This window comes from Rhinolophus ferrumequinum, chromosome 3 (genome assembly GCF_004115265.2).
Source record: "Rhinolophus ferrumequinum isolate MPI-CBG mRhiFer1 chromosome 3, mRhiFer1_v1.p, whole genome shotgun sequence".
Classification (NCBI taxonomy): Eukaryota; Metazoa; Chordata; class Mammalia; order Chiroptera; family Rhinolophidae; genus Rhinolophus; species Rhinolophus ferrumequinum.
In genome coordinates, this window is record NC_046286.1 from 67,174,516 (window position 1) to 67,199,111 (window position 24,596).

Sequence of the window (24,596 nt, forward strand, 5' to 3'; positions counted from 1 at the left end):
CTTACCAGTAGTCAAACAAAGCTAAACAAGTGTTGATTTTTTTAAAAAATCAAGTACAGTGTGTGGGGAAAGAATGAGAGAGAACTGGTATATCATTTTCAGTTGTTGATTTTGATGTCCAAGACACTTCCTTAAAAAGCAGGCTGTTAGTCAATCTCTAAGTTAGCACTCATTGCTATGATCACATTCTCTTAAAGTTACATCTCACACACAACTTCAAACTGATTATTTCAGTAACATACAGAGGGTGCCAAAAAATGTATACACATTTTAAGAAACAAAAACTGTATTAAGATTGTACTACTCAATACATACCGATAACAAAAGATGAATATGTCACATTTGACTTTTGCAATTATAAAAGATGCTCAAAGTGGTTGCCATCCGGGTCCAGACACTTCTGATTATGGCGAACTACTGCTGGAGCAACGTTGACCAAAGTATCCACTTGTATACATTTTTTTGGTACCCCCGGTATTCAGTAAAATTGGATACTGCTGTGTAGTGTACCTCCACATTAAGAAAAATGGCTGGAAAAAAAAAATAATGCAATGGCCATGGCTTTAGACATGTTGCAGATAGAATCTTTAGATAAATGTTACCCTACTAATATATTTAAAAAGTCCCAAGAGAGTTGTGTTCTGTGTTATTTTATATTGAATTTATTGTTTAAGAATATATTTCATTTTGTTTCACTTCATTTAATTGTTATATAATATGGTTGTTGTTACAGTGTATTTAGTACACAGCGTTGATAGAACATTGTGGTAAACAGGAATTTGGTTCTTTGTGTATCTTTCTCTTTTCTTCCAAATAGTCATTACCCAACAATGACTTTCCTATAACAGAGAGGTAAATACTTTCTTCTCGCTATCACCCGTCTAGAGATCCTTGTTTTAACAGAACAGTCATATGATCTCAGTTTGGCTATTCCATACCAAGATTTCTTAATGGTTGTAGACCTTTTCTGCTACCTGGGAGAAAGAATAAAATTTTTGTTTTAAATGAGATAGGTGAAAAACAAACCTGATATTCCCCCCTTTGCCTCTTAAAACATTTTTGTATTGTTTCTTTATTCATGGATATCCTGTTAGACTTAGTTATCTCATTGACATTTAAACGCATAGAAGCCATTTTTACAGATGTTTTAAAAGTTTGCACATATTAGCTATATACATTACAAAGGTGACTGATTTATAAGCATTATGATAACATAATCATTTTTAACCTTATAATAGGAGCTATACAGAGACCTAAACATTTACTTTAGGAAATGTATAGGAAAGACAGAAAAAGATGGTTGGCTCAACTGTTAGCCTGTATCTTTTGGTGGCTTATTAGAAATCCAGGACCTCAGATACGTAGTTTTAAAAATTCAGTTTTAACAGTTACTTTCCAATGCCTTTTTTCTTTTTTTTTAACTTTTATTTATTTAAGTGTGTTTTTCCAGGACCCATCAGCTCCAAATCAAGTAGTCATTTCAATCTAGCTGTGGAGGGCGCAGCTCACAGTGGCCCATGTGGGGATCGAACCGGCAACCTTGTTAAGACCACCACGCTCGTAACCAACTGAGCTAACCGGCCTCCCCCTCCAATGCCTTTTAATGCACAGTTCAAAATACAATCCAGCTGACTGAGCAGTGAAGACCTATGAAATTCACTAATACTGAATGTTTTTTTTGTTTACAGTAATCTTAGCTTTCCCTGGCATCAGAAAGGGAGTGTTCCTTCTTCCCAATCTCTAGCACTAGTTTTCTCCTCATAAGAATTAACTTCTTGAACCTTCTAGCATTTACTATAAAGTATAATTTTTATGCTGGTGTCATGCGCAGAATACTCAGTACTACTAAGTGATGTTTTACTTGTGAAATTTGTGAAATAAGGATTACTGCCCAGTGTCGATCTGCATGTGTAATGAATATCATAACATGACATACATCATAATGTTTTAATTGTAATATTTCTGGCAATGTATCCTTGAAGAGATCTGAGAAAAGATCTGAAGACTAGCTTTTGAGAGACTTATATGAAGATGTCACAGTGTCCCACCATCAATAAAGTATGATTTTATGTGCTTTTTCCTGATTTCCCTGTGGCTCTGTGTGTGTAATGTTTATCATACGGAGAAATTGCCACATTGTACATATTAGAATCCTTATTTAGCTGGGCATTAAAAGATTATTTTTAGTAACTCTCTTATTACTAAGGGCTATGAAGATTATTAGTTCTCATTTACCAATTACATGATCCTCTTGAGTAAGGAGAGATTTACAAATTTAAAAAAAAGAAATCAGAGGGTCTTTCCTATTTTACATGTTAACTTTTGTGTGTGGGTGTATTAACATTAAACTCACTAGTTTGAACTCTGAAGATGATTTACAATATCTCTAAATGTAATTTGAGTTTAATATTATTCTAAATTTTATAGGGAAAGGCATCTACACTCTGCTTCCTAAGTACAACCTATCCAGGTGACAAAAGAAATATTAAAATCATGAAACTCTAATTAAAGTTTTATTATCAGTGACTATCAAATTTTGGTGTTTATATTTATGAAAGGCCTTGTGAGATCTGCAAAATAATCAAACTGTTTTTGTTTCTGTTTTTTTTCCCCAGAATTACCCCTGGACTACAAGTTTACAAGATTCTCTTCAAACAATTCAAAAACGGCTGGCTACTATCCAAACCCTCCAGTGGTTTTATCAAATGATGAAACACTGACAAACAAATAACTTTTCTTTACTGAAAAATGAAGGGAAGAACCACATATGCAGCAAATGTACTGTAAAAATGTTAATTTAAAACTGTAAAATGCTTTATAGGAACAAATTCTTAATGAAAATTGACCAAGACATTGATAATGTTTTTCCATAGGTCACCTTTCTATATAGATCATCTTGGTGCCCAACAACTCTCATTGTATTAAAATCTCAGTGTCTTAGACCTGAAAAGAACCAAACCTTAATATTTTTGTATAACAATAGTTCTGAGATTAGAATTCACCTGGGTAGTGTCTCTCTCTCTCTCTCTCTCTCTCTCTCTCCCTCCCTCCCTTACTCCCTCCCTCCCCCCTTACACCTGTGCCTAGACCAGTGGATCTCAGAAAGTGTGGACCCAAACCACTAGCATAGCATCACCTGAGAACTTGATAGAAATGCATTTTTGCAGGCCCCACCCCAGACCTACAGAGTAAGAAACTCTGAAAAGGGGACCCCGGAATCTGCTTAATGATAGTGCTTCACACTAATTTTGAGAACCACTGACTGGACCATAACCTCCAGAGACTGGTTGAATTGGTCTGGGGATATAGGTGAGCGTTGACATCTTTTATATCCCCTGGACAATGTAGCCAGAATTGAGAACAGCTGATCTACACCAGCTTTTTCAATTTATACCCAAGAACACGGAGTCCAGTGAGATTAAATGATTTTTCCAATCTATTAGGCTTTATGCTATTCTTGTGTTTTCAAAACAAGGAAATAAAAGAGACATGATTTCTTCTAAGACAACCAATATAGGATAGAGATGATACCAGAAGCCAACCAACTATTTCAACCTCCAATGTTACCCATTAGGGGTCCTCCTCCTCCCTAAGAATGTTAAAGGCTATTTAATTCATTTTCATTCAATTTAAAATATGTATTCTCAATGGGACTAAATTGGTTCTTGGGGTGAAAAAAAATACTACATAATGCAATGGATTATAGCCTTCCAAAGCTAACCATTACCCAATAAAATCTTACACCTTAGTATTAATTTTTCCCATTATGAGAAATATAATTTAAAGTAAAATTTATTAATTAAATTTGAGTTAAAGTTTTCTCCTTAGGATGGGAGGGTGATAATGAAATAGAAAAGGTTGAGAAAAAACTGCTTTAAGAGCTTTCATAGGTATATTACAATCCAGGATGTTCTATGTATAGTCATATTAGTAGCTATTGGTTGCAAAATGTTTAGAGCTAGATAGTGTTTACAATATAAATCCTGGCTCCTCTTTATGTTATCATTTCACTCTGTTCATCATGGACCTTACCAGGAAACACACTGGTCACTATCATTATTTTACCTGGACTATAGCAGAGAACTTAACTAGCATACTGATAAATGCAATAAAAAGATAGATATTTTGTTAAAATTTTTAAGTGCTCAAATAATCCCAAATATGTTGTAGGGACAGGTGTCTCAGGGTAGGTAAACAGTTACTGAAATTACTTCCTCAAAGTCAGTAGCTTTCTTTGATAATTACTAATAAGTATAAGGTAATGTATTTGGAATTGATTTCCAAAATCTCATTGGAATATAATAAGTACACATCAAATTTAAGCCTAAATGATAGATGCTGTCTCATGTATACTTTCAATACACATTTGATTTCTTTTAAAAATAGTTATTTTTCCTTACACGTTATTTTGTAAATGGCAAAGAATACATATTTAAATGCTCAGAACTGCTACTGTTAATATGAAAAATAAGAACCCCAAAATAAGAATTTAATTGCACTTTTTTGCCCATGGAGGAGTGGAAAAAATTCACTCAAATCAGAAATTCTAGTCCTACTTTTACCAGTACCTACCTAAAGAATCTGAACAAGTTACTACCTAATTTAACCTCAGTTTCTCCCATCTTGTCAAAGGAGGTTAGAGTTTATTTCCAAGTTTCCTTCTACTTTTTTAACAGAGATAGTGCTAATAATGTTGTTTTTCTGTTGGACTGTAATTAGACTTTCCCATTTTTATTTCATTATTCTTAAAAAGTGCTAGTGTTTCTAATTGGACATAACGATTAATAATAATCATCCAAAAATGGCACTATAAAAATTAAAAAGAGGCTATTAGAGGAAAAAAGATATATATTCGTTAATAAAGTCATGAATAAGAAAACAGGAAAACTGTACAAATAGGCAGGCTTACGTTTAATGTTAGCCGACAGTCAAACATTCATCATCTAAAAGATACCTAAGAATAACTGGCAAGGGAGCGGAGATTTTCTTTGTTGGCCACTATTGAGCTCATCAGCAGAGGAAAGATCTGAAGGCCACAGTGATCAAACGGTTTGTCAGAATTTGGAATTTAGAATATTGAGGTAGTGGAAACTTCAATTGAACTATGAATTACAATCTGAAAGCATCTACTTCTGAGTTTCTTAAACTCTAAATCGAAATCAAGTATTATTTCACCACCAACATTCAAATCCAACAATTATATATATGATATATATAGATACATATGTATGTATATGTGCACGAATACTTTTAGTGACCATGTCTAAAAAAATAAATGATTTTATATAAAAAATAAGCATAAAATGGAATGTCAGATTGTCTGGATATAACAACTCTGAATGAATGTTAGAATCACATGGATAGGGTTTTTTTTTTTAATGTGATGTCACAGTACCCCTTACCTCTTCTCAGGCTCTTAATAACAAGGTTATCGTAAGCAGTGGCTTCCAGATTAGTGCAAGACTGGGATATAGTTGAGAATTAACTCACCCACTGTGGTCCAGTTGCCGCCCTTGAAAATCCTTGGGTATGGTGCAGTCCATATATGGTGAATTCAAAAAGGTGAATTCTTGTTGTCTCTAGAATCATCAGAAATAATGGTAAAATTTTAATAGTAATGAGTGCTGATTCCTTTTCAGGCTACTTCATCTACCTAATCTTATTTACTCCCTCCTGCAACCATATGAAAAGTATATAATTATTAAAATTTTGTAGAGGAAATTGAAATTCACAGAGGTTACATAATATGCTTGTTCAAATTTGCAGTTACTAAGGAACAGCGTTTGTACATGAGCCCAAGTTTGACACCAAAATTCATACTCTTAGCTAATTGATACCTAAAGTCTTCAAATATTAGATCTAGATTGGGGCAAATTTTCAGTCTAAAACCACACTTCAATTTAATAATCACACCATGCTAGGACAAGTGAGGAATTAGAAGTGAAGACACAGACTCTGTCCTAAAGGAACTCAAAATTTTATAAAAAATATTAACTGTCTGTAATATTGAACTTACCTGGAAAAGTAAAATAGAGAACCAAGAATCACAGGACTTCTGCAACATACAATGCCTGCTTTTCTTGGAAGCCACATATGCTAAAATCATCAATAAGCAGGTCTACTCTTTCTTCATATTCAGGTTCAAATGTTCATCTTGAATACTTAGCACATTCCCCTCTCTGCTGCAAACAAAATGGAGAATGAACAATGAAAACTGGTTCAGGTAAACTTAGTGGAAGACGGGATATCTGGGCCTACAGAGAAGTCGGGTAATTACTTAAAATGACAACAGCACAGACTGCTTGACAATCAGGTTCTTGTACCAGGCTTCTGTTCTCAAACTCATTTTCAAAAAAATAATTTTACTTTCTTGGTAAAGACCAAAGCATAACAAAATTTAATAGAGTGCCTCTTTAAAAAGTACCTGTTAAAAGCAATCACCATGTTGAATTAAAAAATATTCATTCTCTAAATTTGAGGTATCAACATTTCTTTACAGTTGTTAGGACCTAAATTTCCTAAGTATAAAGTATTTAAATTCCTTTTGGTGCATTTACTCCCATTGATAAAAGGAACAAACTGCCAATTTCATTCACTTATGCGGCAAACATCAAGATGACATGTAGATTCAGGAATGTTTTAATATGTGCATTGATTTTTTTTAAAGTACCCTTTTTGAAAACCACTCATGAATGGCTTAAAAATAACCTTCATCTGAGGCCTAAATATGCACATAAATAGGCTTTTTGTTTTTACGCCAAATTTAGTATAGTACGTCTGTGATATAATGGAAGGTACCCTAGCTTGAAATCAGAAAATGTAACACTCTGTGTGACTTGCATCTTAGGCAATTTCAACTTTCTAAGCCTGTTTCTACACCTATTTAAATGGAGATAAAAATTATGAAGTAACATGGGAACACACGTGGAAGTGCCTGACATATCTCAGATCTCTTGAGAGCCTCAAGCCAGGGAAAGTGTATCTGAAGCAGTCAGATATCCAAGGTGCAAATTGTGACTCCATGGAGCAGGGAACTCAAGAATACAGGTAATTTTTTTGGTTTGTTTTTATGATGAAAATTGATTTAAGGAAACTTGGATCAACTAGAGATAAAGCAGAAGCAGGAGTAACGGGGAGGAGAGATGAGGGCCTGATTACTGAGGCCGTTACTCTGACCTTGCGGAAGGTCAGAGAAGCCTTTTGTGGGTGTCTGGCTTGAGCTGAATGCCCAGAAATTGTAACATTGTCACATAGGGACCAGGGAAATCATGAAATGTGTCACTACTATCGTCAGGGCAATATGGCCTGAGCAGACCAAAATAATACGTACTACTTTGGTGACCAGAGGATGAGAGAACCTCTTAATTGGTTTGGAGGTCTGCATAAAGAATAATTTGTGTTTAAAATTAAGGAAAAGAAGGCAATGCAAAGAAATGAAACAGGCCTATAGGAGTGAACCAATTGGTTAGTAAGTACAACCTAGAGAATGCCTAATTGAGACTAATTTTATTAGACTAAACAAATCTCTTAACAAATGAGTGCCACCAGCCTGACAAATGAATTCTATTGATTAGACTGAATCTAATAATAAATCAAGGGCAACAAAATGACGTTTTCTGATTATAGCCAGAAGAGGATGAAAGGTGATGCTTGAAACAGGTGGTTGAAGATACAGCAATCACTGAATTGGAAAAGTAAAGTGTTCATACGGGGAGTTTGGATTAAGATGGGTGTAGAGCTTGCAAAAGAAAACTTAGCTCTCAAGTTTTCAGCACATAGAACTTGTGAGAAAGAATTGCACCAAGTGTCAACAAGTCTGTTTAACTCTAGATTTAATTAACAGTCTAATTCAAATCATTAATTTTGAGCCATTTGTCAAACTTTTGTTTAGATGGCTAAAAATATTTGGGTCATTCACTTTCACAGATCTTGCAGCATCCATAGCCCTCCCTACTACAGAGAAGTCAGAAGTATTTATCTCCCAAACCTTCAGGTAATAAATGATGAACAGCAAAACATTCCTGGTAACTGAAGTTGTGATGTCTGTTATCATTTGTTTCTAGACGTATTTCAGGCATAGTTTTTTGTTCTTTCTCTTTAAAGCATCACTCTTGTATGAAAAGAATTTAAGTAGCACTTACAGAATACACAATGGTTAATTCTTCCAAAAGTCTTATCTTAAGCTCATTAAATGAGATCAAGGAGGGGATATGATTAACAGAAGTATAGTAAACAAGGATGCTGCAGGGAGAAGTTTTCAATGGAAAACAGTTAAGTGACAAATCAACATATGATGCTTCAATTACCACCAAAAACTGCACTGATTGTAGAGGAAAAATTGTGTTCATGTGTATGCAGCTGCAATGGGCTTCTTCTTTACCATTTTCCAAGAAAAAAAAAACAACTTAGGTTTGGTGGCTGTTGTCCTTTTTTTTTGGATTGTGTTTACCTTCAGGATGATGCGTACCATTTAACTAATGATTTCTCAGCCTTTTATTAGCCTAGACAACACAGAACTTGATTAATTTTTATTTTTCAGTGAAAACAAGAAATACAGCAGAGTGACAGATTTTATTTTTTCTTCGAGCACATAGAGGACAAAAGTACTAACAATTCTTGTTTAGTTTGACAGAGCAATTCTAAAGTACTTACACAGGTTAGGAACATAAATACCAAGTACCACATTACTACTAAGGCAAGAAATATCAAGTAAGACAGAGTTATGTTTTTCTTCTTGGGATTACTTTCACAAGACAGCGACAATTTGCAAAATTTCAGACTCTTCAAAGATCACATTATTTAAATCATATTTCTAAGAATAGAGCTACATATGAAGAGACCAGAACAAGCTGATACATTATTAAAGTCTTCATACTGCACAGGAAACAAGTTTGATATTTTTGAACACATTCTCAATTACAAGCAAAAAGCAAGCCTGTAAATGTCAATTTTGCCAGCAAGCAAAAATGAAGGAATTAATAGGACTTTATTCACAGTGAAATAAGGAGCATATACCATTAATTTTCCACATACAAGGTCATTCCTAGAATAAGAGAAAACATCTAGACTTGGATTTTTGTGTATAAAAATCTGGTGAATTCAAGGATATAGGAAAAATTGAAGGAAATCTCTCCTCCAAGCATCCTCTTTAAACATTAACTACTTTGATTCTCTTGCCTTTACTGGGAAGAGCACTGGGGCCTCCCCTCTCACCCCTGACCCTGCAGGGATCATCTTCCCTGACTGCCTTTCCAAACACTCTCCACAGCAGGCTCATTTTTGCATTTGCGCTTTCAGTTTCTCCAGCTAGAGTACCCTCCCCACTGCTTTGTATCTAGACCTCCCAAGCCCTCGGGGAACTTACGGCAATGCCTTCAAAACTAAAGGAGAAAGAAGGGTGGATGTCATCACTACCACCAAACCCCTCCATGAGACAGCCCTGACAGCACTGCTGTCCCACCTTTTGTCTGTTTCTGAGCAGTAACTGCTTATGAGAGGAAGGAAGCAGGGCAGGGGGAGGAGGGAGGGGGAAACAAAGGCAAGGAGACTGGGGAAGGAGGGAGAGGAAGACAGACCAAAAATACATCTTCCTCGGTGCTCCTGGGTGGTTTATTGTCTAGGACTCAGAAAGGCTAACTGTTGGAAGGGACCCCCATTCCAGCCTTGCTTTAGGCACTGTCACAAGTGACTGCCCAACCATCCCAACAGTCAATTGGGTTTCTCGGTAATCATTTGGGAAGGGAGTAGTTCCTGTGCGCTGCCTGGGGGCTTAAGTCCAACGATAGTTCCTGAGGAGGGAGGCCATGGTGACTGTGCAAAGCTCATCCAAAAAGCTGAGAATAGGTTTGGGTGGGCCACAGCACAGGCTTTCATACTCACCAGTACCTGGTCACGATGTAGAGTGACCAAGGGCATTAAGGAGATCAACATGATAACAGAACACATCTGTTACCTCATTCATGCCTAGTAGCCACCCATCAGCCACCTGCTTATTCTGTCAAATAACCAGCAGGCTGGATGGCACAGGCTCAGGAAAGCAGCTGGGAACCAGTTAGTGATAGCTTGGAATGTCCAGTTTGGGTTGATGGCTGGCATCATCTGTATCAGCTTCATCTTACAGTGGTGACACTCAGAGAGCTCACCATAGAGTACAGGGTATGAGGAACAGAGCCAGCATCGTTATGAAGCCCAGGTAGTTATTTGCAAAGATATATATTAAGCTTCCTTGTGGTAAACACTCAAAAAACTGGGAAAAGACCATAGTCACAGAGAACGCCCAAGGCATGCAAAGGAAGTCAGTGCATATCTATGGCATGTGCTTGGCAGAGAAGCAGTGGGAGACCATGCACTTGGAACACGGAACACTTTGCAGAACAGCACCAAAGCCCAGAGGAAAAGGAGCATAGGCATGTAAGCAACAATCTTGACACTGATTGAAGATTTAGAAGAACCAAAGAACAAAACAATCCAGTGTGAAGAGAAAGCAGATGGAAAATTGCATGCTGTTGGCTAAGCACAGAATCCAAGAGGAGGTGGTAAGGAGACTTGTGCAGGAGCTTCTCACAGATCAGGAGTTAGCCAGACTGGAACCTGAAGGACCTGGGGCTCTCCACTGGCTGCCTTGCTGGGTCTCGAATTCCTCTGCGGGGCCCTTCACCCATCAGGTAATACTGTAGGGGGTTGGGCCACAGTTCTGCTTTGATAATCTCAGCAATCCTGTCGAATTCAAGGAGGCTGTGGTCTGAGAACCAGTTGAAGAAACTGGGGATGGTGTTCCCTTCCCGGTTCCTGTGGATATGGGCCTGGGGGTCTTGGCCCCGGTGCCAGCGGATTGGAGTGGAAAGAGACACCACCCGGCCAGAGGATCTGCGCTCATATTCCTTGACGAGCCCCTCATTTCGGAAGTAGGGGTTGCTCTGAAAGATGAACCTGAATTTGCAGCCTGCTCTAGGGTGTTTAAGCTCCTCAACTTCCAAGTTGATCATGTACCTCATCATGTCTTCATCTTGGCCACTGATCATAGGTGACAGCTGGGGATGGTTCCGAAAAGCAGTGACCCAGAAACCTGGGATATTCTGGATAATGAAACTTCTGCGCTGCATATGGAGCCTTCGCATCCGGCCAAACTTGCGCTCCAGTTGAAGGAAGGCCCTGTCGGCCTGGGCATTGACGTTTGACAGCTCCTGATCGATGGCCTCTAGCGAGTCCATGCAGTTATTGATCTTCGGGCCCCTGGCGCGTGTCTCCTCTTTCATTCCTCCTACCGCCTTTTTCTCCTTCTGAATCACCTTTTCTTCCACCCCCACTTCTGCTACTCCCTCCTTTTCTGCTGTCGCTGAGATGGCGCACTTTTTTGACGTCAATTCCTTGGCCTTTGCCCCAGACAGCAGCATCAGAGACCCTAAATGCCCTGCGCCACAGGCTTCTAGAGCTTTCTCTCCAGCAGAGCCGCTCGGCTCTCTAGGCTGACAGCCATTTTCCGGACTATTGTCTGTAGCCACCGAGGCGGAGGCAGAGGCTGCGTCCAGGCCCTCCGTGGGTGGCGGAGCCTCTTTCTGGCCCATTGTAGCCGTTGCACGGCTGCGACTCGCAGCAACTCGAATGCGGAGCACAGGGCCACAGCCCCAGTGGGCCCGAGATGCGCCTCCCTCCGCGGCAGTCTCCAAACTGCCCTCACCTGTGTCCGCCATCACCTGTGTCGCCTCGGTTTCCTCGCTCTGACGCTGGTTCAGGTCCGGATGTCCTGGAGCATGCTCAGGAGCAGCAAGGCCGCAGGTTTTAGCGACAGGAACGGTGTGGTCCCCATCCTTGCCGCTCATTTTGGTAGAAGTCAGACCTGCAGGATGAGAGAGCGATCCTTGTCCTCTGTAGAAGCCGTGCTCCGCCCCTCGCACCACCCTTCTTTTCCTCCCTGGGAGGATGCTGCCATGGCAACCGGTGACGTCAGGACAGCAGAGCCTTAATATCGGGCGAGAACTGCGCCTTGTGATTAAGCTCCTCAGTCAAGAGTATTCCTTTGTCTTTGTGTTACGAAATGTTTTGAATTTTGTCAGTCTGCAACAGGCTTGGTTTGTATACTTGGATGCAGACCAAACTCAAGCATGTTTGGTCTGCTTTGTGTTAATGTGGATTTCTAAGACTGAATTTCTAAGGCACCTAAGCTATTGTTAAAATATTTGCTTAAAAGGTGAGAAAGGTTACTTGTTTATTTAAACTCAGCTCAGTGGGCTTCTCATGTACAGTAAAGTGAATTCAGCAATTCACAGGCCTTCCTCCTTTAATGTACAGATTCATGGCTATTACCAAAAATTGAGATGAACAGAGTTTGGTTTTTAAGAAAAGTGAAGTATTGCTGTGTCAAGTGCGATCATTTAAAAATCAGGAGCAACTGAAAGGGAAACTTGTCTCATCCTAACAAGATATATAATAAAAGACCATTTCAATTTTTCTTACAGATTTTAAAGTTTATATACTTTGGCAAACACCTACAAAGCAACTGGACAATATTCCCTCTTCACTTTTAACTAATGTAAGAGGAAAAATGTATTTTCCCTACTAAGAGGTGACACACAGGAGCAAGTGTGCAAATTTAGTCTTTAAGCATTATAGGAAGAAATGTAATCTCAGGGGGTTTTAATTTCTAAAGTTATGCCTTTTATATGTTGCTTATCCTCAGGTTATAATCTTCATCTTAAAAACGTTCCTGCTTCATAATGCCCGTGGGCATGACACCAGCAAATATTTGCCAAAATTTGCTCCTGTGATAAGCCCTGAAGCTATTGTCTTAATTAAGATTACTTTAATATCAAAATATTTACTTAAAAAATAAGAAAAAGTTCCTGTCTATTCAAGTCAGTTAGCTCATACAGTTCATTAGACAGTGATGTCAGTACTATCTGCTGTTTTGTTAGCTTGTTGGAGTGTGAAAATACTGGTGTTTATCCTTTTAAAAAATGCAGGAAGGAAGGAAAACTAAGTTTGCTTATTTTTGTTTAATGTCTTAAGTTTATACTAGAAAATTATTATGATTGTAACTCTGTAATGTAAACTCCAATACAGAGCACCCCAGATTGTGATCCCTTTCAAATAAGGGCTCAGAAGAGGATTCAGGAAGAGGAAAGGACTTAGGGGAAAAGGATTTAGAGAAAAGCAGCAGGTATATTGAGATTTCTAGTGAGGGAAGTAGTGCTTACCTCGTCCAGCTAAGAATGAGGTACTAATGGAAAGGCACTGGCAGACATTACAGAGAAACTGCTTGTCATGCAGAGTCAGTTTAGCTCACAAAGATTTTCCAGAGAATTCATAAAAAATTAAGATTTTTTTGGTACCCCTAGTCAGCTACTCAAGGATAGACTGTCCAGGTGACTGCTGCTAGCTAATCAGTTATCCAATAAAAAATTGTACAAAGAAGATTCACTCTTCCAATTGTATAATTATTTTTCTCTCTCCTCTTTTTTTAAAAAATAAATCTTGTTTTTGCTTTTGTGGGGTGAAAATCAATCTAATTAAGTGACTTTGTGACTTTGAGTTATTCTTTGACACTACTTTGCCTTGTTTCTTTTCCCAAAGAATCTTTGCACTGTTGAAAGATTAATTCTCTTGGATTATAACCTGAGCCAAAATGCAGAAAACAAGGAAATGCTGGATTAAAGTTACTTTGCCATGCAGAAAAAAAAGAGTTTGCTATTTGCAACAGAAAACTAGAAAATTACATAAAGCTACTACCTGTGAACTTTTTTCTCTTGTGTATACCAGAATTTTTAAAAGATCTATATCTCCACTACTTAAAACATCCTTGTCCCTAGCTTTGATTGTTCTTGTCAGTAGAATCATTTCCCACTAACAACAGCCTTTCCATGCTTTAAAGCTCCATTCAAAGCCTAACGCGTGTAGATTGCACTAGGCATTTTAAATGCATTAATTTCATAAACAAGGACCAAGAACACAGAAAAGTTAACTCCCCCATGGTGAGACATACATTAATTGGCAAATTGCCTCCTCCCATCTCTATATAACCTTCCTTAACCACCTTACTGTCCTAATAGTCCTCTAAATTTCTATAGTTCTTATGAGCTTTGACATCCAGTTTAGTATGTATTATCTTCTATCTTTAATTTTCTTGGTTGTTTCATGAAGATCAGTCTCCTCATCCCAACTAGACCGGGATAGATGCATAGTGGCTTCTTCTACTTTAGCATCTACTATAATATAGCCCAGTGACTATCTCACAGAAGATTTTAATAAAACTTAAAGATTTAACCTAAATGAAAAATTTGAAGGTTTTACCAAAATGAATAATATGATTATGCTGGTATTTCATTTTGAGTTGGGTGGAGATAGATATAGATATAGACATTGACATCTATATATATCTCCAAAAAAATGTGTACACATTTTCAGAAAGGAAAAAACTGTATTAAAATTATACTGATGGTAACCACTTTGAGCACCTCTTGTAATTGCAGAAGTCAAACGTGACTTGTATTCATCTTTTGTTATCGATATATATTATTACAATTTAATACAATTTTTTCTTATCTTAAAATGTGTATACATTTTTTTGGCACCCTCTGTATATGTTGTAGCTATGACTCATGTTTTACATTTTTTGCATATTAGAATATAGGATTTCTGTGCACAACAGAGTCTGTTGGCAATTGGCAATAGACCTCATTGCACAGAAAAAGATACCTTAATAACTTATGATTCTATAGAAAATATCCATAAAAATGCCATGACAATCTGAAAGGTAATTTTCATTTGCTATGCGACAGGAGTTTAATAGAAGTTCAAATTAATACAATATAATAGAAATGACTTTACTAAAGTATACAGTAAATGCTGGAAATTTTGTGAAATATTCCCTATTATTACTCTCTTGAACAGCAAGTTTGTTTGTTCAGAACGATATATTTTCTGGTTATATATTCATTATAGCTTACATTTATTTAATGTCTTTTATACACCAGGCACTTGCACATTTAAATGTGTTATCTCATTTAATCCTCACAACAACCACATGAGGTGATAATATAATAACCTCCATTTTGCTTTACCTCAGAAAGAAGTGAAGCAAAGAAAAATTGAGCTGCTTGTCCGAAGTCACACAGCAGTGATGGAGCCAACATCTGAACCCAGGTAATCTGATTCAATAACCTCTTTTCAGATATATGATTTACAAATATTTTCTCACGTTCCATGGGTTGCCTTTTCACTGTTGATTGTTAATAAAATAAAAATTCTTAAGTATTAGAAAACTTTGTTAAGAGATTAATTGGCAATTGTTTTCATTCTTAGTGTTAGGTTAAGGTAATGACATTATCTTATAATCAATGTTTTAGAGTAGATGAAATAATGAAGTTGTTTTCAAAAAATGCAGTGTATAAAACAGTGAAAAAAAATTGTTTTCATATGTAAAATAGTGCTAGGTTCTAGGCTTACATAATAATTAAGAGATTTTTTTTGTCTACATGAATGTTTAGCCCTGGATAAGTACTTTGTATCCCTCACATTGGGGGATGTTTAGCATCCCTAATGTCCTTAGTGAATGCCAGTTACATCCACATTCATTCTAATAGCCAAAATAACTCTGGGAAATTTCGCAAACACCCCTTGTTACATGTACACATTGAGAATCAGTTTTTTAAATGCCTGTGAATATAGTATTCCCATTCCTAGTCACTAGAGGGAGGAAGTGGTCTTTTTTCTTTTTTTTTTTACTTTTGAAATTTTTATTAAATTTATTGGGGTGACACTGGTTAGTAAAATTAATAGGTTTTAAGTGTACATTTCTATAATACATTATCTATATGTTGCATTGTGTTTTCATCACCCCGTCAGTTCTCCTTCCATCACCATATACTTGACCCCCTTTACACTTTTCTACCACCCCTCCTCTTACCCTCTGGTAATCACTAAACTGTTGTCTGTGTTGATGAGTTTTTGTCTGTCTTGTGCGTTTGTTGCTTTCAGTTTTATATCCCACATATGTCTCTACTTTTTCTGTCTGACTTATTTAATTTAACATGATAATCTCAAGATCCACCATGTTGTCACAAATGGCAATTTCATATTTTCTTATGGCTGAATAACATTCCATTGTACATATATATGTAGCACATCTTCCTTATCCAATCATGTATCAAAGGACATTTTGGTTGTTTCCATGTCTTGGCCACTGTGAATAATGCTGCAATGAACATAAAGGTATATATATCTTTATGGATAAATGTTTTCAGATTTTGGGGGTAGATACCCAAAAGAGGATTGCTGGGTCATATGGTAATTCTATTCTTAATTTTTTTGAGGAACCTCCATACTGTTTTTCATACTGGTTGTACCAATTTACATTCCCCCAGCAGTGTGTGAGGGTTCCTTTTTCTCCACAGCTTCTGCAACACTTACTATTATTTGTCTTGTTGATAATTGCCATTCTAACAGGTGTGAAGTAGTATCTCATTGTGGTTTTGATTTGTATTTCCCTGATAGCTAGTGAAGTTGAGCATTGTTTCATATATCTGTTGGCCATTTGTTAATCTTCTTGGGAGAAGTCGGTTCAGGTCCTCTGCCCATTTTTAAATTGGATTGTGTTTTTGTTGTTGAGTTATATGAGTTCTTTTCTTTATATATTTTGGATATTAGCCCTTCTCAGAGATGTTGTTTGCAAATATCTTCTATTCGGTTGGTTGCCTCTTTGTTTTGTTGATAGCTGCTTTTGCTGTGCAGAAGCTTTTTAGTATGATATAGTCCCATTCATTATTTTTTTTCCTTTGACTTCCCTTGCCTTTGAGGTCAAATTCATAAAATCCTCTCTGAACCCAAGGTCCTATGCTTTCCTCTATGAAATTTATTGTTTTGGTTCTTATGTTTAGGTCTGATCCATTTTGATTTAATTTTGGTGTGTGGTGACAGATAGCAGTCTGCTTTCATTCTTTTGCACATGGCTTTCCAATTTTCCCAGCGCCATTTATTGAAGAGGTTTTCTTTTCTCCATTGTATGTTTTTGGCTCTTTTGTTGAAAATTATCTGCCCATATATATGTGAGTTTACTTCTGGGTTCTCAATTCTATTCCATTGGTCTGTGTATCTGTTTTTCTGCCAATACCATGCTGTTTTGCTAATTGTTGCATTGAAGTATAAACTGAAGTCAGGGAGTATGATACCTCCAACCTTGTTGTTTTTTCTTAGGATTGCTTTGGCAAAAGGATTTTTTGACAAAGTGTGATTCCATACAAATCGGATTTTTTGTTCTATTTCTTTAAAAAAAATACCATGGGGATTGCATTAAATCTGTATCTCTATCTTGCTAAGGAACTTGTGTTTAGAATGATAATCTGATTTGAGTTTGCCTTTGGTGTTAAAGTTTAAACTGCTCTGAAGAGAATATTTATGGCAATTTTATAGACCATCCCTTCATTAAAAGAACTGTGGCATGAGTTTTCAACATATATTTGATGCTCTATATATTATTAAAATTAAATTATAATCTTTATTATATTTATGTTGTCACTGTCACAAAGTTAAAATTTGTTTAAAAATTCTGATAATGTTTAGGAAAAAAAAAAAGTCGTATACCCTTGCTTTCCTCAATCATAAAGGAAATCAGAGACAAGGTCCCTCACCTGAATGACCTCATAGCTTTGTGTGCTGGGTATGATAGTTAATTTTATGTGTCAATTTGACTGGGCCAAATGGTGCCCAGATTAAATATTATTTCTGGGTATGTCTGTGAGGGTATTTCTAGAATTAGCATTGGAATAAGTAGAATAAAAATGTAGGTTACCCTCCCCAATGTGGGTGAGAATCAACCAATCCCTTGATGATGTGAATAGAACAAAAAGGTGGAAGAAGGAGGAATTTACCTCTTTTGCTTGCCACCTAAGTACTTGAGCTGGGATATCTTCTCCTGCCCTTAGATTGGTATTTACACCATCAGTTCCCCTGGTTCTCAGGCCTTGGATTACCAGCTTTCCTGAGTCTCCAGTTTGCAAGCAGCAGATCCTGGGACTTCTCAGCCTCCATAATCACAAGAACCAATTCCTCACAATAAAGCTCTTCCTGATGGCTCTATTTCTCTGGAGAACCCTGACATTGGATAAAGACATATAGCACTAGAATCAAACAGATCTGGCTTCAAGTCTCAGTTGTGCCACCCTTTCTGATCTACTGCTTTAGGGTAATAGATAGGAGTAGGTTGGAACTGAAGAGTCAGAGAGAAGAGCCTGAGTAAGGAAGGTCAAAGAAGCATCTTGTAGGCATCTGAGTGTGCAGAAATGGAAAGGGAAACTCAGGAAGATTCTTGAGAATGCACCAGGGAGATTATTACTGATTATGTCAGTACTACTTCAGGACATATTGTCCTGAGCAGACTTAACTTCTTCAGTGACCAGAGGATGACAGAACCTCTTAGTTTGTAAGTTAAGAGACTCTAGAGAAATCAACTTTGGCCTGGAACTGACGGAGAAAAGTTAAGTGATTCCAAGATTGGAATTATAAATGAAATCATACAGCAATAAGAGCTTGCAAATAAGGTCTTGCAAGTAGAGTCAGCAACTTTTATTTAAGCACAGGAGAAGTCAAAACACTGGAGATGAGCAAATGGAGTTCCAGTTTTTGAATTCCCAACAATATTTTAAAATCTGTTATTTATTGAGGTTATAATGTATATCACTATAATGCATGGATCTTAAGTGTACAAATTTGACAAGTTTTGACAAATGAATAACCTGTGTTATCATCACCCAATTCAAGATACGGAGCATTGCTATCACCCCTGAAAGTTTGCTCAAGCTTCTTTCCAGTTACCTCCCCAACCCTAAGGAAACCACTCTGGATTTCTTTCACCACAGATAAGTTTCCCGTGCTATTGAATGTACTTAATGTACATTGTTTGTCCTCTTTTGCCTGTCATCTGTTGGGAACACTTCTCGAAAAGTACTGAATGAGACCAACCTCCAAATGAGGACAGGGCCCGAAAGACAAGAAAAAGACTGACAACTCCAAAATTAAACAAGAAGTTTAAGGGAAATTACAGCAGAAGTAGACTCTGGGATGATAGGAAGACAGTAGATTTCCTCACAGAAAGGGGAAGGAGGCGTGATATATAGCCAAGTGGCACCTGCTAACACAGGTGGCTTGAAGCCTCATGGCAGGGGCTCATTAAGAGCTGCATAATTCAAAGCAGTAAACAACTTAATGGGCCAACTTACCTATGCAAAAACATGTCAGGTGATACTGGACCACCCCTCCTGGGGTGAACTTGCGGTCAGCTTGCTTTATAAGATGGTCATGCTAAGTACCAGGAATCACTTCGCCTAACAACATCTTACAGTTAACGTGTTTTTGAGACTTACATATTATAACGTTTTGAGATGTAGTTGCATGCTCGATAGTTTGTTCCTTTTTGTTGATGAATAGTGTTCCTTTGTATAAATACACCATAATGTATTTATTCATTCACCTGTTGGTGCACATTTGGTATGTTTCTAGAGCTATTAGGTAAAAAACTGCTATGAACACTCTTGTGCTGTATGTAAATTATACTTTAATAAAGGAAAAAAATGACAAATACCAAAAACAAAAGAAGTATATTATTAACATCTTCAGTCACTTAAAAGAGAAAAGAGAATGGCTAAGGCAAAAACAATAGTAAGCTGGTACAGAGTAAATGTTTAGCACTCATTGTTAGCCGCTGTTAATGTGACCAAGAAAATGCAAATGTATTCAAACTGAATATGTATGACTGACTAGAAAGAAAGTGGAGAACGCAGTCATTTTCCAATATGAAGCTGCCCTAAACTCCAGAATCAGAGTTTGAAGCTTGAATAAATGAAGACTTGGAAGTGAAGTCACTATCTAGGAAGACATTTACAGACTTATGTGTATGAATCATGCTTTCAGCTGTGGCTGATTCTGCAATGCCAACCTCTACTGAGTCAGTGGACCTCAGCCTCGAGAAATGTGTGCTGAAACCAAGCCCTCGGTAAGAAGACCCATATTTCTATAGTTTTATAAAGGAATACATGAATCCCCAAATAAATTTAAGTTTCTAGATATGTGGTCAATTTAGGGCAATGTTGGGTCTATTAGAGCTGTATGGAATAACCCACCATCACTGATAACTCTTCATAATATGTGCTTCCTGTTTACTTCCTATAGTCTCCAATTATAGAGCAATCTTTTAAATATGAGTATCCCTATTACCCTGACAGAAATTGATCAAGGCTGTCAATTAGACCTTTAACTGTGCACTTTTGTAGTTTAAATTTTTTTCTATTTTTGATGACTGATAAAAATAAGCTATATATCGTTTTTAATATTTCCCTAACTTTTTATTTTGAAAAATTTCAAATCCACAAAAGTTGAAATAGTAATATTAAAATATTAATACTGCCTTCAAAAACAAAGCAGAGTGATCAATAGAGGTAAACAAAAATCACTAAGAAGTCATTTCCTTTTTTGACAAAAGAATTTGAAAGACAAATTTGCTCTTATGGATTGCATCTGGGAGGAATTGGCAACACTTCTAATCCTTCAGACGGGAGGGGGACATCTCTCCCTAATTCCCAAAGAGGTGCCAAGTGTGCTTGCCCAATGCCCTTGGACAAAGTTAAAATACACACACACACACACACACACACACACACACACACGTGAATCCATAGTTGATGGGAAGATCATATCCTAAAGAGCTATGTCGCTCTAAAAGGAAGGTTCCTGAGAGTGAGAACTTCAGCAGTGACCTGGCTACAGACAAAATTTGCAAAATGACACAAAACTAAGGGATAAAATTTCTCATTAGAAATAATAAGCCTCTAAATATGAACAGGTTAAATGAATTAGCCTAGTTTAACAGAATAAAAATTAATATAGTGTTGGACACAAACTCCAAAAAGTGTAAGATAGAGAAGCCTAACTCAGGAGCACGTGAATACTTGAAAACTTAAGGGTTTGGTAAATTATATCATATTAAGAGTAAAAAGGGTAAATGTGCTGCCCCAAAAGCTAATATTCTCCCAGGATCCATTTAAAGAAAAATACTATTTATAATAAAGGCAGTAAGAATCCCATTATATTCTGTTATTTGGATTTTTTTTTTCCCCCAAGTTCTGGGCGCCAGACTTTAGGAAGAACATTGGCGTAATGAATCTTGTCTAATTAGCATACAGAATGGATGAGGAACATTGAAAGAATTGATATATTGATCTGTCTGGGGTGGGGGGGTGAAGGGTAGAGTATAATGATTAACTTCAAGTACTTAAACAGCTCTTTTGTGGCAGCTGGCTAATTGCATTCTGCAAGACCACAGGGGTCAAACTGTGGAGCAGGTGTGCTGCGAGCCTACTATATCCCTGGCCCTTTGCAATAGCTGGATTTTATAAGGGGGTAGATTTCTGAGTAAATGTAACACAACTGGGAAGGAAGTGGGTATTCCCTCACTTAAGGCGTCCAAGGAAAGTTTATGTATGATTCTCAAACCTGTCTGCACCTTAGGGTCTAATTTAATTGGTTTGGGGTGAGCCTAGGCGTCAAGATTTTTTCAAAGCTCCCAGCTATTTATAATGGGCAGTCAGGTTTGACAAATATTAGGCCAGATTGCTACTTGTCTGAATGTAAATTAAATGAGAAATTAAAATTGAGAGGAAGATAAATAGGAATATTGATTACATATTACATACCAGGAATTGTGCTTGGCCTTTTGCACTCTAATCTTTATTAACTATGTTAATACTTGGACTCTTTTAGCAGTGGCACATAGTAAGCTCCCAAAGATTTTTTATCATTGTTACCCTCTCTACAACCTTATAATACATTCTCCAAATACAATCTGGGAGAATGTTAGCTTTATAATACAGGTGTTATATCATCTCTGCATTATGGACAAGGAAACTGAGGCTCAGAGAAGGTCTTTGTTTAGGCTAATGCACTAGGAGGTTGATTCCAAAACTGTGATTTAATCCTAATTTAAAGGTAATGTGTCTTCCCTGTCTCTTCGGGCCACTAAGAAGACATTTAGGTATTTATAAAAATTATTAATAGCTTACTTAAGTGACCCTTTTCATTTTTAATAGGACCATTTCTTTCTGGCCTGTTCTCAAGGAAATTACATTCAATACAAATCCTGAAAAAATGAATCTAAAAAGCAGACATTTGGTTTTCCTAATGTGGCCTGATGGAAACTTCCGTAGGTCTTGAGAACCTCTAAGGTCAAAGGTAATGGATCAATGTAGCCCTTTGGAGCTGAAACAAAGCACTTCAATCAAACATGGGAAGTACTGCTCACAAGTGAAACACTTCCCATACTAATGGATAAAGATTATATGTTACTTCTATACAGTCTAGGACTTCAATTATATATTAACATTGAAGAAGTTGGCCCTGAAGGAAATGTCCTGATCATCTCTGACACCTCCTCTTGACCACATAAATCCCGTTTTCTTGTGTGTGTAACTGGTTTAGGTATGTGAGTATGCTAGAGAAGAAGAAACATCAAGGAATGGATACTCCCTCGATGAGACACTGAGTTCTTTGAGGGCAAGGAAAATCTTTACTATCTCATATAATCCTTAATATAGTATCCAATACAAAATAAGTAATAAATGCTGCAAGGTGCAATTGCTACACTAATTTTCAAAAAAAAATATGCTTCAAATGGTGGGTATTGAATTGACTTAATGGCAGTGATAGATTCAGATTTTTGTTTTCTGTCACTGGCCAATTGCTAAAATTTGTAGCCTATGTAACATATACTAAATAGTACATCAGCATAATTTTAATACAGTGTTTTCCTATACATTTTTGGCACCTTCTGTATTTAATGACTGAAATTATTGTCTTAGCTTTATGTATTCCTGTAAACCAAAAAGTACACATTTTATTCTCGAAAGATATGAAACTAGAGGTCCTAAATGTCGCTAGAGACTTATTAATCAATATAACTATCAGTGCCAATTTGGCACCCAGATCTACCTTGTTTATATCCAGAAGCATAGTTTTACACAGTACATTTTAGAAAGTACTGAGTATATCTTAGGTAGTCGAGAAGAAATTGATTAAAGACATTTCATTTTACCCTTTTTACCCACTGGCTTCTGGCTGTACTTTACCCATTGTGAATTTTGGCTAGATACCCTTGTCATAAAGTCACAAAAAATTTCATGGGGAGAAAGTAATAGCATGTTTAAATTTTACAGATATTTTTATATGCTTTGAGATATTCATCAAGAAGTCTAGAACCATGCTGTCCTATGTAATTTTAAATTTACTAGTAGCCACATTAAAAAAATGGATAAATAGGGAAAATTAATTCTAGTAATATATTTCATTTAACCCAATATATCAAAAATATTATTTCAATATGCAATCCATATAAAAATTGAGGTATTTTACATCCTTCTTTCCATACGAAGTCTTTGAAATCTAGTGTGTATTTTATATACTTACAGCAGATCTCAATTTGCACTGGTCACATTTCAAGTGCTCAATAGCCACTGGTGTAAGTCAGTGTAATAGTCCAGTGTAATAGTCACTACCTTAAGATGTACAAAAACAAATCACTTAAAAGTTGATCCAAAGTTAATGCTCTGTTAACATGGCAAGTAAAAGATGAAATGTTATATAGTGTTTGGACTTTTTCTAATTACTTAAACAAGAAATTTGTTTTTATTTAAGAAAGATTGCAAATTTTTTGCAAAGTTTTTACAAATTGTTTAAATTTAAAAAAACTTTTTTTTTGCAATTTTACAAATGCCTTGAAAACCGTTTTCTTCTTTTCATTACCTCATCAAAAGTCTTTCTGGGTACTGTGTTATTTTGTTTTTTCTCCATTTGAATTGTTCATTTTGTCATTCACTAAATATTTATCTGGTGACAACTATGTGCAAAACATTAAGCTAGATGTAGTAAAGAATGTAAAAATATCCCCCATCTTCTGCTTTCACAAAACTTCGTTTGAAACTAGAGTGAAAAACATAAGAAAGTATATCTTTGTATTTTATTTTACTGTGTCACTCTGTGTCAATTATTTGTTTGCCTATCAGTTTTTCCCCAGTTCTTTAACAATAAATGTAATGAACTTTATCTTCTTATACTTTTATCTTCCTGGGGCCTGGCAGAATACCTTCATATTCATGAAATTCACTGTAATAAATTACTATGTGTTATTTTCTAGAACAGAGGTTCACCAAGTACAGAAAACTTTACAAAGTACACCAAGTACATAATTTTTTTTTTTATCTTCCCTAAGGGGAAGAGAAAAACAATAAAGCAGAAAAGATATTTATGACAGGGCTTGAAGGATTTGACACAGAGATGGTGGTGAGGCTTGAAGAACAGAACAAGTTTTTAAAGCTGAGAAAGTATAGGATACAAGAATACATCACTTATGACAGGAACTCTCTGAATGTGAGCTTATTAAGTGCACAAGTGACTAAAAAGAGCCTGAATGACCTGAGGATATCTACACACATAGAAATGGAAGCTTTAAGGAAGTGAAAGGGGTGGTGATGCTGAACAAACTATGTGGAAAAAAGTGACATTATGAGTTTATGAGTGAGCTATTGCAGTTGTTGATATTTTAAAGCAAAAAAAAAAAAAAA

General features: G+C 36.5%; 2 protein-coding genes and 2 long non-coding RNA genes across 5 annotated transcripts in view; 2 read left to right on the forward strand and 2 right to left on the reverse strand.

Annotated features, from left to right (window-relative positions):
* The window catches only part of NT5DC1 (5'-nucleotidase domain containing 1), a 124,903-nt gene extending 119,398 nt beyond the window's left edge, over positions 1-5,505 (forward strand). The window contains exon 12 of one of the 2 annotated variants that reach the window (XM_033102681.1): positions 2,616-5,505. In XM_033102681.1, coding sequence (XP_032958572.1) covers positions 2,616-2,731 — 116 coding nt within the window. In that variant the 3' untranslated portion in view covers positions 2,732-5,505. The remainder of the gene's footprint in view (positions 1-2,615) is intronic. The other variant, XM_033102680.1, reaches the window with a different exon arrangement.
* LOC117020306 (uncharacterized) lies at positions 386-7,387 on the reverse strand. Its single transcript, XR_004422664.1, has 3 exons — positions 6,017-7,387; positions 5,491-5,579; positions 386-530 (listed from the first exon to the last, which is right to left on the reverse strand). It is a non-coding gene; the product is annotated as an uncharacterized LOC117020306 (long non-coding RNA).
* LOC117020307 (uncharacterized) lies at positions 6,914-24,596 on the forward strand. The gene is made up of 4 exons (XR_004422665.1): positions 6,914-7,047; positions 7,927-7,993; positions 15,062-15,138; positions 17,952-24,596. It is a non-coding gene; the product is annotated as an uncharacterized LOC117020307 (long non-coding RNA).
* TSPYL4 (TSPY like 4) lies at positions 8,553-11,909 on the reverse strand. The gene has a single exon (XM_033102683.1). The coding sequence runs from the start codon at positions 11,817-11,819 to the stop codon at positions 10,575-10,577; it is 1,245 nt and encodes a 414-aa protein (XP_032958574.1). The 5' UTR covers positions 11,820-11,909; the 3' UTR covers positions 8,553-10,574.